Consider the following 14,536-nt stretch of genomic DNA (forward strand, 5'->3'; position numbering starts at 1 on the left):
CAATCCAATCACACAATTGGTCTGATAGTCCATACGCTCTTACTTTGTTCATGAAATGACTGGGGAAATGTATTGAACGCCTTGCGGAAGTCAAGAAACAAGGCATCTACCTGGGAACCCGTGTCTATGGCCCTCTGAGTCTCGTGGATGAATACCGCAAGCTGGGTTTCATACGATCGTCTTTTTCGAAACCCATGCTGATTCCTACAGAGTAGATTTCTAGTTTCCAGAACAGTCATTATACTCGAACATAATAGGCTCTGAGCCGGCCGGTGTGGCCGTGCGGTTAAAGGCGCTTCAGTCTGGAACCGCGTGACCGCTACGGTCGCAGGTTCGAATCCTGCCTCGGGCATGGATGTGTGTGATGTCCTTAGGTTAGTTAGGTTTAAGTAGTTCTAAGTTCTAGGGGACTTATGACCACAGATGTTGAGTCCCATAGTGCTCAGAGCCATTTGAACCAATAGGCTCTGAGCACTATGGGACTCAACTGCTGAGGTCATTAGTCCCCTAGAACTTAGAACTAGTTAAACCTAACTAACCTAAGGACATCACAAACATCCATGCCCGAGGCAGGAGTCGAACCTGCGACCGTAGCGGTCTTGCGGTTCCAGACTGCAGCGCCTTTAACCGCATGGCCACGAACATAATACGTGTTCCAAAATTGTACAACTGATCGACGTTAGAGATATAAGTCTATAGTTCTGCACATCTGTTCGACGTCCCTTCTTGAAAACGGTGATGACCTGTGCCCTTTTCCAATCCTATGGAACGCTACGCTCTTCTAGAGACCTACGGTACACCGCTGCAAGAAGGGGGGGGGGGGGGCGGCAAGTTCCTTCGCGTACTCTGTGTAAAATCGAACTGGTATCCCAGTGGAACAGGAAAGGAAATGACAAGAGTAGTACAGTGTTCTCACCGTCACGTGCCGTACGGTGGTTTGCGGAGTATCTGTCTCATATGTAGATGTAGAGGGTGATTATAATTAAACTTTCAAAACGCTGTAGAAATAACACCACTGGTCAGAATGAAGTCAAATTATAACGGAATATTACCGGCGAAGGAGGAAACGTATGGAAACGTATGGCAGAAGAAAAAAAATAGTGTGAAAATTTATCAATAGATGGCGCTGTATGTGTCAGAATGTCGTAAATGAATATACTTGTCATGCGCACGACCCACTGAAGCTGGTGTAAACTCGCCGGGTACACGGTTTTTCCTCCTTTCGCGTCTGCGACGGTCGCCATAACTGTTGCAACGCAGGATCGCGCTCTGCTTGTAAATCCGTATTGCAAGAATGATGACTGTGCACACGTTGCTCTGCAGAAATTCCGGACACTGAAGGGTTTGACTGTTGTGGGTCTGGAAAAAATGATTCAGAAATTTCAAGAGACGGGTTCTTTTGCTGTGCAACATGGTAGAAGGAGGAAACGAATTGATTCGTTATTGGAAGAAGTGGCCACAGAAATGCAGGAGGAGACGAGTGGTGGTGTGCAAACGTGTAGTGAACGGAGAATTGCCCGAACGTTGGACATACCCGTGAGCATTGTGCGTAAAATCCTACGAAGCATCCTTCTTTGCCAGCCATTCAAAAGTACCCGTGTGCACGAGTTGCTTCCTGCTGATATGCCAACAAGAGAGACCTTTGCTTTAGAATTTCTTGCTCGCATGGAAGTGGACAATGATTGGCCGCGGAAGATTTTGTGGACAGACGAAGCCCACTTCCATCTGACAGGATATGTCAATACACAGAATTGCCGAATGTGGGCAACGGAAAGTCCACACACAAATCAGCCAGTACCACTTCATCCTGAGAAGGTCACTGTGTGGAGCGGGTTTACAGCCTCATTTGTCATAGGGCCATATTTTTCTCGAAGAGACAGGTGCTTCAGGTCCTGTTACCTGTCCCGTCACTGGTAGGCGCTATGAGTGTCTTTTACGCAACCACGTCATTCCAGCTTTCCAGTAGCGTGGATGTGTGGATGCGATGATTTTTATGCAACATGGCGCACCTCGGCACATTGCAAATCTAGTTAAGCATCTGCTGAAGCGCCATTTCGGAAATGCTAGAATTATCAGCCGACATTTCCCTACAGTCTGGCCGTCACGATCACCTGATCTTAATCCGTGTGACTTTTGGCTGTGGTGCTATCTGAAAGATGTTGTGTTCAGTGTTTCGACTGCAGACTTAGCTACATTGAAGGCACATACTGCGCAACACATTCTGAACGTGACCCCGGTAACACTTCGATCAGTTGTGCAACATGCTGTTTCTCGTTTTCAACTTGTTGCAGAAAACAGTGGACAGCATATTGAACATGTTTTGCGCCAGTCATACGAAAATTAATAATCCGATTTGATTTTGATTGATGATTTTTATGCGGTTTTTGGCCTCAGGACAATTAAAAGCCGATTTTTCCCATCCGATGTGATATGACATTGCCGTGGTGGATGGGCTTACGTAACTAACAGTATCACTCCTGTACGCCCATGCACACTGAGTAGCACAGAATGTTTAACGCCAAACGCACACCTCAGGCATTGTAGTATCATTCATTTGTCATTTGTAGTCGACCACTATTAAATTATGATGCTTACAGCGCCATCTATTGCAACATTTTGTAAATATATATTCCCTCCTTCACCGATAACATTCCGTTGCACTTTGACGTCATTCTGACCAGTGGTGTTATTTCTACAGTGGTTTGAAAGGTTAACTTTAATTATAATCACACTGTAGATGCAGAAGGAATAGGTCACTACGAAACCCGTCCCCACACGGCTAATCAGACGAAAATTCTGCTTCAGCGATTTGGTTAGAAAATACTGTCGTATTCTCCGTGCATCCCGCATCTTTCACCGTGTGATATTCACATGTTTGGCGACCTCAGGAAAACATGCGTGTGCGAGCTAACATCCCAAAGATGTTCGGGCTTACATGCGGTTCGTCTTCGTCGAAATGTTTTTGCTCAAACTCGTCTAGGGGTTGAACAGTACGTGTCACATTACACGCCCTAAATTAGACACTTGTGACCCTTTCGTTAAATTATCTCGCTGATGGCAAGTTTGCGAAATACAAAGTTCATGTAACATATAATAATCCGTCACACAGTTTTAATCTGCCAGGAAGTTTCATATCAGCGCACACTCCGCTGCAGAGTGAAAATCTCATTCTGGAAACATCCCCCAGGGTGTGGCTACATAATATCCGCTTTATCCTTTCTTCCAGGAGTGCCAGTTGTGCGAGGTTCGCGGAAGAGCTTCTGTGAAGTTTGGTAGGCGCGCGGCTGCTCACCGCTCAGAGACTAAGTCCAGCGTTACCACACAACGTGAAATACTCTAAGTCTTTTCACTTCCTAGCTACCTAAAGACCGACTGTCAGCTTTCACGTCTCCACCAGCACTGTCCCTCTGCCCATCTCCGGCCGCGTCCCCCGCGTGCCGAACATCGACGCTCAACTGACTAGTGCAGTTCCCTTCCCTGAAGCCGTCCATCTGATTGGCTACAGCTTATTCTACATTATTTTACATTTTAACATATTTAAATAATCAAAGCTTGACCATTTTCACGTTGTAAATAAAGTAACAATAATATCAAAATGTTCAAATGTGTGTGAAATCTTATGGGACTTAACTGCTAAGATCATCAGTCCCTAAGCTTACACACTACTTAACCTAAATTATCCTAAAGACAAGCACACACACCCATGCCCGAGGGAGGACTCGAACCTCCGCCGGGACCAGTCGCACAGTCCATGACTGCAGCGCCTAGACCGCTCGGCTAATCCCGCGCGGTAAACGATAATATTCATTACATAATACACATTACATTCTTTTACATAAAACCAGTACAATTTCCTTCTTAACTTTGAATGTCACGGCCAGTAATCTTGCAACAATGTGCCTTCTTATAAATAAATAAAGAACAAAAGTATCAATTATGTACTAAACTTTACAACAGATATTCTATTACCTAATGATTCAGTAGGGTTCATGCTGTCATCGTTCAATGTTTTTTGTGTGGAGGAGATGATGATCTGATTCTTAAAGTACTGATAATTTAAATTTACTACGTCTTTTAAATTTCATTTTAATGGTGCACTTTTATATAGAATATCGATCGTTAAGATCGACCAAAGCGTTCAGATTTTAGCATTCAGGTCTTTGTCACTAAACTTGTTAATCTCACTTTAACAGGAAATCCTAAACTGTTACAGATATGATCAATATTCAAGTTTTATTGGGATCACCATGAAAATTTATTAAGGATGGTAGATTAAAATTACTGTGGCTTCGTTCCCTGCACTACTACAGAATTAAATAATTTTCATAAATGTTTCCCTTTATATCCGATCTTAGGTACTACGTCTACGTCTCCCAGGCCACAAACAGCTTCTAAAGGACGTAGGTTCTCGTCTGTCTCACTATAGCGCTTAGGCCTCTTTCAGCACAACAGACGCCTGTGAGTTTCCCCATCTCGTGGCTAATCTGCGCTGTTTGTGGCACACGGTCCTAGACGACAGTGTTCGTTTCACAATTCTTGAAGGCTGAATCTTTCAGCCACACATTTAAACGAAAGCGAAAAGCAAGTTAATTCACACACGGACGTTGGTGTCAGTTGGACGAGGATGTGCGAGAGTAGCTGCGGTTGTGGATCAGTCAGCAGCTGACTGCCTTCTAAGGAACTGGATTTGGCCGTCTCGTCTCCTAGTGGGATAAATGTCACAGCGCAATTTGGAGATCACTGTGGCGGGTTTGGGTTTTCATTAGCGTGTCCCTTATAGCAGAAGGTCCAACGAAGAGCTGTACTTTTTGCCATTCGATAGTTTCGTCGGCGCGAGAGCGTTACAGAAATGCTCAACAAACTCAAGTGGCTAACATTACCAGAAAGGCATTTTGCATCGAGGAGACGTTTGCTGTTGAAATTCCGAGAGCGTTCATTCGAAGAAAAGTAGGGCAACACACTACTTCTTCCCTGCACGCCTCGTAATATAATATGGGTTTTGGAGCACAGTTGTGTAGATACAGATGTTGGTCGCTACTCACTGAATGCACTTATTACAGTCAACTTCCGAATCTCGTTTGCGCTAGTTGTACTACGCGTAAACTCTGCTGACAAACTCTGGCGAGTAAATCGATAGTTCGTGTTGAGAGCGCGCCTAACGCACTCCTCCAGCGCACTTTTGAGAGTACACGCAAGGACTGATTACGTGTTAACAGATGTCAGTCACGAGGCGCTTGTTGGCCAGTTAAAAACGTGCCCTCCTGGGTCAAGGAACTGTGACGCTCAGTTGCTGCGAAACGGAAAAACCGGACAAGAGCTAGCAGGAATCGCGCTCCGAGCGTTCCGTGCAAACTTAATTAATTATATCGATAGTTCATCCATCCAGAGAATCGAGAATCCCGACGGTTCTTCAGTTGTTAGCGATATCGATACTAGCAAGATATCGACTGGGGAATTCCAAGACTTTCAATAATGCATTAATTTTTAGCTCTCATTTGTTGTGTAATTTCTCATTCACTGCTGTACTTTTTATTTATTTTATTAATTTTGCAGGTGGTTTGATTTCGTCTGCTCCTGTTCCTTTTGCAGTCTCGCGAAATGTTTAGACTCACCACTTGTAACTACGGACATACACAGACTTGAATCACAGAACTCTATGACAAGGAGTCAGTGTACAATTCCTCCTGACAAGTTTTGTATTCAGATTTTGTGTGAACTTCAATTGAGAGATTGTGTGGATCATCTCCGAATCCTACTCATTGCCTTTCTCAATGGCGGTGTTTACAGGTGTCCTCAGTGTTTTCAATAGAGCCTCGCAGGTTCTTCTTAAGAATGCTTCGTCTTCTCAAATCTGCAACCCATCACAGCATCGTATTGTGACTTCGAGTTGCGGGATACAGATGCCGACAAAATGTCCGCCGTGTTGCAGCAACAGACTCAGCATTGAGGACAAGATATTGAACGGGAACACACTACGCTGTGCCTACTATTGTTGCATTGCTACTGAAATGATGGACAGTTTCGAAGCGAATGATACATGCACCGTCTGACTCCTACCACTGACAATGGTTTAACAGCCAGTGCATGTAAGACAGTCCATTTCCCATTAGTCACCCTTTGCATGTTGCGCATTGGTGAGCTATAGAGTGAGCTAACGTCTTATCGAATTACAACTACTCATTGTCACTTAATAATAAAATGGATTTTGCTTCCAGGCACTTGCTGCCTGATGCGGATGGTGGCTAACAATGTGCGCCCGGCCATGATCCTGACGAGGGCGGGACACTGGTTCACGATAACGTCGCTGACGGGCGTCTTCACGACGACCACCAGGTTCCGGCTGAATGACGAGAGGTACGCGTCCACGCACGACGGCCGCCGAGTCGCCCGCGTCTTCACGCTGGAGGGCAGCACACTCACCTGCGTCGAGAGGGGCCACAAACTCGTCACGACGGTGTTCCACTTCACGGCGGAAGAGCTCAAGATGGTGAGCAAAGCGCAAGCACTTCAAGGTTCCCCGTCGGTAGGACAAAAGTATGTTTCAAAACAGAGTGAAAGCCAAGCGTGATTAAAATTAATGACAGAAAGCCACAGCACAATTCTACGTAAATAAGAGTCGGCTATGGAGTACATTAAACATTTATAGTTTTTCTTAAAGACCCCACGAATACTATTATAACATGACTCACAATTTTACTAAATTAGAAAGTATCGAATTGAGTGGCAAAAGCGTAGAGAAACATTGGGTATGGGAGTGGCAGACGGTGATCGGTAAAAAAGAAAGAGAGCACGCGAGGAATCATGGTACGTAAATGAATATAGAAACCTACATCTACATTAAAACTCTGCGAGCCACCTGATGGTGTGACGCAGAAGGTAATTCTGGTACCAGTAACTGATCCCCCTTTTATCTGTTCCACTCGAGAACGGCATTTAGGAAGAATAATTGTCAGTAAAGGTCCGTATTAGCTCCTTTTTCTCGAATTTTGTCACTTTGGTCATTTCGCGAGACGTGTGAGGGTGGAAGTAATATGCTGTGTGACTCTTCCTGGGAAGCACTCTCTCAAAATTTCTGTAGTGAATCTTTCCGTATACTCCACACGAAAATGGCTACCTAGAGAGATTCTGTCGATCGATGGTACACAGCAGCAGAATATCTAATGTTTAAAGATTGCTTTAAGTTGTCAGATATGTGAAATTATGCACTTCACAAAATGAAAGATGCAGTATCCTACGAATACAATATCAATGGGTCAAGTTGGAATCAGTCAGCTCATACAAACACCTGAGTGTATCAATTTATAGCGACGTGAAATGGAACGACCACATAGACCCATTCGTAGGAAAAGCATGTGGCGGTGTTCGGTTCATCAGCAGAATACTAGGGAAATACAAGACGTCTACAAAGGAGAATGTTTACAAAACACTCCTTCGAACGTCAAAAAATATTTCTAAAGTGACCTGTGCCAAACAGGTCTAACAGGTTCAAAAACCGGTATTAACTGATGAATGTAGGAATAAATTACAACCTCCTCCGTATTGCTCCCGTATGGATCGCAAAGATGAAAACAAACTAATTATACTGTGCACAGACGCGTTTAAGCAATCATTCATTATCGGCTCGTAAAAAGCGAATAAGTATGTACGGTAGTAGAAGGGGAGTGATGTCTGAAATGTTCTTGGATGTGCAGTGAAAGAATTGGGTCTGCGTTTTGGCAGCGCATATTTATTCAAAAGACTCTGCTCTCTTCCCCCCCTCCCCTTACCCCCTTCCCCCTTTCCCCCCTTCCACACCCCGCACCTCCCCCCCCCCCCCCCCCCCCGCCACCACCGCACGTCTCATTCACTTCATTCACTTGATAAATCACTCCTGCAGCGTTTCGACTCCATTCAAGAAGCATCATGCTTTAAATGCTCAAACCAGTTCTCAGCAGTGTGTTCGATATCTTCAGTTTTCAAAAACCTTTCGGGTGTTTCTTCAGGTCAGCAAACAGGCTACATGTCAGGTGAGGGGAGGGCGGGGGGACCAGCTGGTAATGCAGTGCCTACAGTTTGGTAGCCACAGCTAGGGAGGTGTGAAAAGGTAAATTGTGCTGCACCAAAAGGATCTCTTTGATCAAACCTCTATGAAGCTTGTTCTTTCATTTCCTGTTGCCTTTGAACCTAAACCACATAGTTCTGCAAATATGCAGACGGTGGAAAACTTTTATTTTAGCATTTATCATCTTAGAATTCAAGCTTGGAGATGAATAAGGAATATTCGATCGATGTTCCATTCTAATTATGATTTTAGAATCACATGAAGGCATGCGCACTACACACCGTCACACACAGATTCTGGGACTGTCTGCTGGTTTTGTTGTTTTGAGACATGAGGAAGCGTTTCTTGCTGTGTTTGTAAATATTACGAGTCCCACATATTTAAGTGCTGTTTGGAGGATATTTTGGAATCACAGTTGTAGCGTTCTGTGGTGAGTAACATTCAGTGTAATTTTAAAAACAATTACATACCTTATGTATGGTTAAGCCCTACTTATCGGTAGTGCTCCATCTTGTACCTTGAAACGGAAGCTCCTCTACCACGGAACACATGATATTTACAAGTGAACTGAGTTTCTATGACGTAATAGCAATTTACCTGACTTGAAAATGTCAATTTTTGTTAGTTCCCCATAGTTTAGATTTCAAAATGTTTTTAACTCTTAACTGGTTTTTGTCAACTTCTTTCTAATTTGATTTCATTTTCTGATTGTTGATCTGTGGTACAGCAGTACGATAATGCGCTATCCATTATATACAGTACTGTCAAGTATTCTCGATCACAACGCTGCTAAATTTGAAGAGAAGATTTGTTCGTACATTCACTATGTGATCAAAAGTATCCGGACACCTGACTGAAAATGACTTAAAAATTCGTGTCGCCCTCCATCGGTAATGCTGGAACTCAGTACTGTGTCGGCCCACCCTTAGCCTTGATGACAGCTCTCGCTCTCGCAGGCTTACGTTCAATCAGGCACTGGAAGGTTTCTTGGGGAATGGCAGTCATTCTTCACCGAGTACTGCACTGAGAGATGTACCAATGTCGGTCGGTGAGGCCTGGAACGAAGTCGGCATTCCAAAACATCCCAAAGGTGTTCTATAGAATTGAGGTTAGGACTCTGTGCAGGCCACTCCATTACAGAGATGTTATTGTCATGTAACCACTCCGCCACAGGCCGTGTATTATGAACAGGTGCTCGATCGTGTTGAAAGATGCAATCGCCATCCCCGAATTGCTCTTCAACAGTGGGAAGCAAAAAGGTTCAAATGGCTCTAAGCACTATGGGACTTAACATCTGCGGTCATCAGTTCCCTAGACTTAGAACTACTTAAACCTAACTAAGCTAAGGACGTCACACACATCCATGCCCGACGCAGGATTCGAACCTGCGACCGTAGCAGCGGCGCGGTTCCGGATGAATCGCCTAGAACCGCTCTGCCACAGTGGCCGGCGAAGCAATATGGTGCTTAAAACATCAACGTAGGCCTGTACTGTGATAGTGCCGCGTAACACAACAAGGGGTGCAAGCCCCTCCATGAAAAACACGACCACACCATAACACCACCACCTCCGAATTTTACTGTTGACACTATACACGCTGGCAGATGACGTTCATCGGGCATTCGCCATGCCCACACTCTACCATCGGATCGCCACATTGTGTACCGTGATTCGTCACTCCACAAAGGTATTTCCACTGTTCAATGGTCCAATGTTTTCGCTTCTTACACCATGGGACGCGGCCTTTGGCATTTACCAGCGTGATGTGTAGCTTATGAGCAGCCGCTCGACCATGAAATCCATGTTTTCTCACCTCCCGCCCTTCATAGTGTTTGCAAGGGGATCCTGATGCAGCTTGGAATACCTGTGTGATGGTCTGAATAGATGTCTACCTAATACTCATTACGACCCTCTTCAAGAGTCGGCTGTCTCTGTCAGTCAATAGACGTGGTCGGCCTCTACGCCTTTGTGCCGTACGTGTCCCTTCACGTTTCCACTTCACTATCACATCGGAAATAGTGGACCTATGAATGTTTAGGAGTGTGGAAATCTCGCGTACAGGCGTGAGACACAAGTGACACCCACTTACCTGACCACGTTCGAAGTTCGTGAGTTCCGCGGAGCGCCCCATTCTGCTCTCTGACGATGTCTAATGACTGCCGAGGTCGCTCATATGGAGTACCTGGCAGTAGGTGGCAGCACAGTGCACCTAATATGAAAAACGTATGTTTTGGCGGGTGTCCGGATACTTTTGATCACATAGTGTACATGACCATGTTGCAGCTTGGAGCAGCTTTTCACATTTGGAAAAACATTACTTTTCTAGACTAACTTCCGCAATTTCAGAAAAAGACTGGAGCACACACAAGGCGAGTGCTATCATGTCAGAATGAAATAAGAAACTATATTAAACTTCTATTACACGACTGGTTATAGGCGAAAATCTGAAAAGTGTTCCAGAGTTCAACAGTGTATCCTATACAGTTTCCACACTGACTTGCGTCCTTGTTCACAGCAAAACAAACGGACTCAATTTATGTTTGTGTAAACTACCTCAAATGGTGTCATTTTCAATAAAATTACTCAAGATTTGTGAGCAAGCGTAAGGTACTACCACGTTTATGTCATATAGCTGAAATGTTGAACTATTTTACGCTACTATATCGTCACAAATCCATACTACTTTTATTGAAACTGACATTGAATGTTACGCTTCCCAGAATTTATTATGTCTCTCGCGAACTTTTATAGTAGAAAGTAAAAAATTAGATTTGTTAATGTTAGTAAACATCTACTCATTTATAGACATCGATATTGTCGTAATGTTTTTTTTTCGGAAAAATTGTCAATGCATTTGAAGAAATTTACCGTCACTGATTCACATTCAATGTTTCGTCCTTAATTGTGATTGTTGCTTTGTCATCTATTGTTATTGTTGTAGTGGTACAACCTGATAGCAAAATTGTTTCTGTTAATAGTACGATTACGTTAATATTATTTCCAGACTATAATGGTGGACGACGTTGTTTGCACGAGGATATTTGAAGCTATACGTGGCATGGAATTGGAGGGCTTCATGTCTGCTCCTCACCAAGCTCCGCATATCGGGAAGAAGTGAATGGTGGCGCAGTTTCGAAGAGTTTGCTTATGCAAGAAACTGCTTCTGGTATTCATTACTCTTATTAACTCCGTATTCAAAAATGGTTTGTCGCAGCTTGTACGTAAAAGTGTGTGTTGATAACTGTCTGTTCACCATGACCCAAAGTCTCACACAATTTTTCGTCTCAGGGTAATTTTAATTTTTATATCTTACGTAATAATTGTTTGTTTTGTAATCTATTTTGTTCCAAATCTGCAGTGCAATCTGCCTTGTCAGTATTATATAGCATAATGTACAATGTAAGTGTTTTATCATAGAATTATGATTAAACAGAAAAAAATTGTCTTTTTGTTTTTTATGTAGAATATTACCCGACAAACTCAGCATTGTCCGGGTATTCGTTTTGCCAGGTTTCTGTTACAAACGAAAAACAAAAAAATAAATCACGTTCGTATTTGTATTGTATTGTATGGAACTGATGACCTAGAAACGGCGGAGAGGCTTCGTCCCCGCCGTAGACCCCAGTGGTTCACAACTCCACAACAGCCCACAGTAGTCCACTCCCCCACCACCGCCCCACATCGCCCTCAGGGTTATTGTGCGGTTCGGTCCCCAGTTTTCGTGATCGGTACTGCTATCTCTCAGTCGAGCAGCTCCTCAGTTTGTCTTACAAGGGCTGAGTAAACCCCGCTTGCCAACAGCACTCGGCAGACCCGGTCGGTGACCCATCAAGGTGCTAGCCAAGACCGGCAGAGCTTAACTTGGGTAGTCTGATGGAAACTGGTGTTCACTGTCGCAAGGCCACTGGCGCCATATGCAGATGCTGTATGTGAAATATATTGCGAATAGAGTTAATAGCAAAGAAGTAATAAATTTGAACGTCTTGCATGATGCGGCAATTTTACGTGCATCTCAGTGTTTATGACATCGTGTATCCTGAACTAGATGTCGTACTGTCGTTACCTTTTTTTTTTTAACTTGGGGTTGGCATACGGAAAACAGCTCATCAAAGTTTCATCGTAATCAGATGAATGGTTTAGGAACGCATAGAGGGCAAACACACAAAGAAACATTCCTTTTTATCTATATATAAACCGTGACAAGAAATAAGTATGTCAATGTTCACTTAAAATACTTTTGTTGAAGCAGCTCAGAAAACATGTTGTTCACAACTTGGTATTGTTTATGTCCATAAACTATGTCATAATCTTACCTCAGAAACGGTGTTCCAGTTGTTATCCACCAAAAGATAAATTATTCGACGGCCGAGACAGTTACAAGGAAACTACTCGGAACATACTCCGACCCCAAATGTCTAAAAACTGTTGAAATATGTGCGATCATTTATAAACAAAACTACTTTATATTATTTCCGGTAAACGGTGCAACTCAGTTTGATATTAGAGAACTTGCTTGGAAAAAATTCGCCACTTTGACATCTGATTATTTTTTCCACCCACATATAACAATCAAGATTAAACAGATTCTCATTGACGGTGCATTTTCAAAAAAGAAATTCCATTGTTGCGTTGTCGACAGCCTTGTGTTGTTTATAGAGCTTGCCGTTTCTAATTACATAAAAAACCCTTTATTAAATTCGACTACTGCACAGTCTCTAGTAGTATATGTTTTATTTCTGTATACAGGATATTAGAGGTGTAAGTGCAGATATTTCTAGTAAAGACTAAGGACGTTGTAATGAATCACATTCTGTCAGTACTTACTTTATTTGTAGACTAATAATTATAGCTATTAAGAGAACTACATTGTTCGGTTAATTAGTACCTCCAAGTAAGCATGACACGAGGAAGCCATTTATAATTATTTGCCCCTAGCCAGCAGGTAAGGTACTGAATTGTGGACGCGTGGAACCAAAATGGATAGTCTGTAATGAAAGGCTGAGGCGTAGCGCCGTATAACGATCCTGCCTTGGAGGCGGTTAAGTGGGAGATGTGTCTCAGAGCTGGATAGTGACACATGGTGACGCGAGACTGGACGCACACGTAGTTTATGTATCAGCCGATAGAGGACAATATTGGATAGGGGACTGATTTAGTTTCGATTGTGCCCATAGAGTGCACTAAAGTAATAAAATGTTTTTCATAAACTGTTCTAGTATTATCATAAAGTGTTATTATGTCTTTTTGTGTGTGTAAAATGTTATAAATGTGTTTTAGCAGTATGAATGATGCGTGAGTGTCGTTTAAGGTTAATATGAAGATAATTGTTTAACGAGCTATGTAGTGGGATTTAGTATGGGAACATTTCGAAGAAGTATGGATGTGGACAAAGGGGATTTTTGTAGAATAAATTTGTAAAGTAAGTTTATGATAAAGAGAAAGTTAATTCAGGCATAAATGACAATAGTAAATAACTTTATGTACAAACAAAACTTCAGCACATTAGATAATTACGTCGGTAAAAAGTTCAATCGTTAGGTTTACTATTTTGCGATTGGTCATTGATGAAAAGCGCGGACTGACGCGGGAGAATGTTGTTTTGCTATTGGCTGTTGAGTAAACTGACCAATGGTAAAGCAATATTCTTCGCGTGCCTTTCTCTGCTGGTAGAGAAGTATTCTAGGGAGGAGTCGGAGCCTAGCCATGAAACAGTTCGGACGTGTGTAATAGTAGTTCCGATGGAAATGATTAGTTGCCAGATCTAGCAGTATTTCATACATCAAAAGTGTGGTGAAGTGACGGCATAATTATTCCGATGGGTGTGTAGAAATTTCGGAATCTTTAAGTGAATTTTGTGATGAGAAAAGACATATATTCCGTGTGGCGTATTGAGCAGGTCGGTGGCTAAAAACTGTGACTACATTAGGTACCGACGGACTTAATATTTGGCGAGCGTTCTCAACCAAAAACAATAGGTATTTTTGTAGCTATTACGTTTTCGGAAAATGCAACACCATAAACTTGCTGACGGGAGTGAAAGGGATAGTGACTGCGTTAAAACTAGCACGGGCTTGGCAGTGATACCTGTTCACATAAGTTTCAGAATATATTAATTAAGGAAAAAATTTCCAACCTTTCATTTCGAGTGAAAATTTTCTCCCGAACCGTAGATTAGTGACTTTAATTGCAGCCTGGTTCACGTCGAAGTACAGTAGGTTTCGCTCGGCTTTCCTACTGATGATCTGCTGAGACAATGTTCACAGGTAGGTGCAGGTTCGTCGTAAAGGGACGGAAAGAACCGCGCCGCCGCAAGGCATAGTAACCTTCGTGCTGCAGCTTTGACTGAGCAGATAACATCAGGTAATAAATTATGTGATGTGTTTGTGGGAAGGCTGTTATATGCAGAGAAACGACGAATAATGCATTGAGGGGGTACAATCATCACAGTGTCTCTACCTATAACTGTAACAACCAATGTAAAAGTAAATGTCCTGA

The 14,536-nt window shown here is 43.0% G+C and overlaps 1 protein-coding gene across 6 annotated transcripts in view; it reads left to right on the forward strand.

Annotated features, from left to right (window-relative positions):
- Positions 1-14,536, forward strand: part of LOC124711627 (fatty acid-binding protein, muscle-like) — an 84,094-nt gene that overhangs the window by 30,707 nt on the left and 38,851 nt on the right. For 2 of the 6 annotated variants that reach the window (XM_047241805.1, XM_047241800.1), the window contains exons 2-3: positions 6,216-6,487; positions 11,046-11,486. The exons of 1 other annotated variant lie outside the window; for it this stretch is intronic. In XM_047241805.1, coding sequence (XP_047097761.1) covers positions 6,230-6,487; positions 11,046-11,159 — 372 coding nt within the window. In that variant the 5' untranslated portion in view covers positions 6,216-6,229 and the 3' untranslated portion in view covers positions 11,160-11,486. Of the gene's footprint in view, positions 1-5,594; positions 6,087-6,215; positions 6,488-11,045; positions 11,487-14,536 lie in introns of those variants that run through there. 3 more of the 6 variants (XM_047241801.1, XM_047241804.1, XM_047241803.1) reach the window with 2 other exon arrangements.

This window comes from Schistocerca piceifrons, chromosome 8, assembly GCF_021461385.2.
Source record: "Schistocerca piceifrons isolate TAMUIC-IGC-003096 chromosome 8, iqSchPice1.1, whole genome shotgun sequence".
NCBI lineage: Eukaryota > Metazoa > Arthropoda > Insecta > Orthoptera > Acrididae > Schistocerca > Schistocerca piceifrons.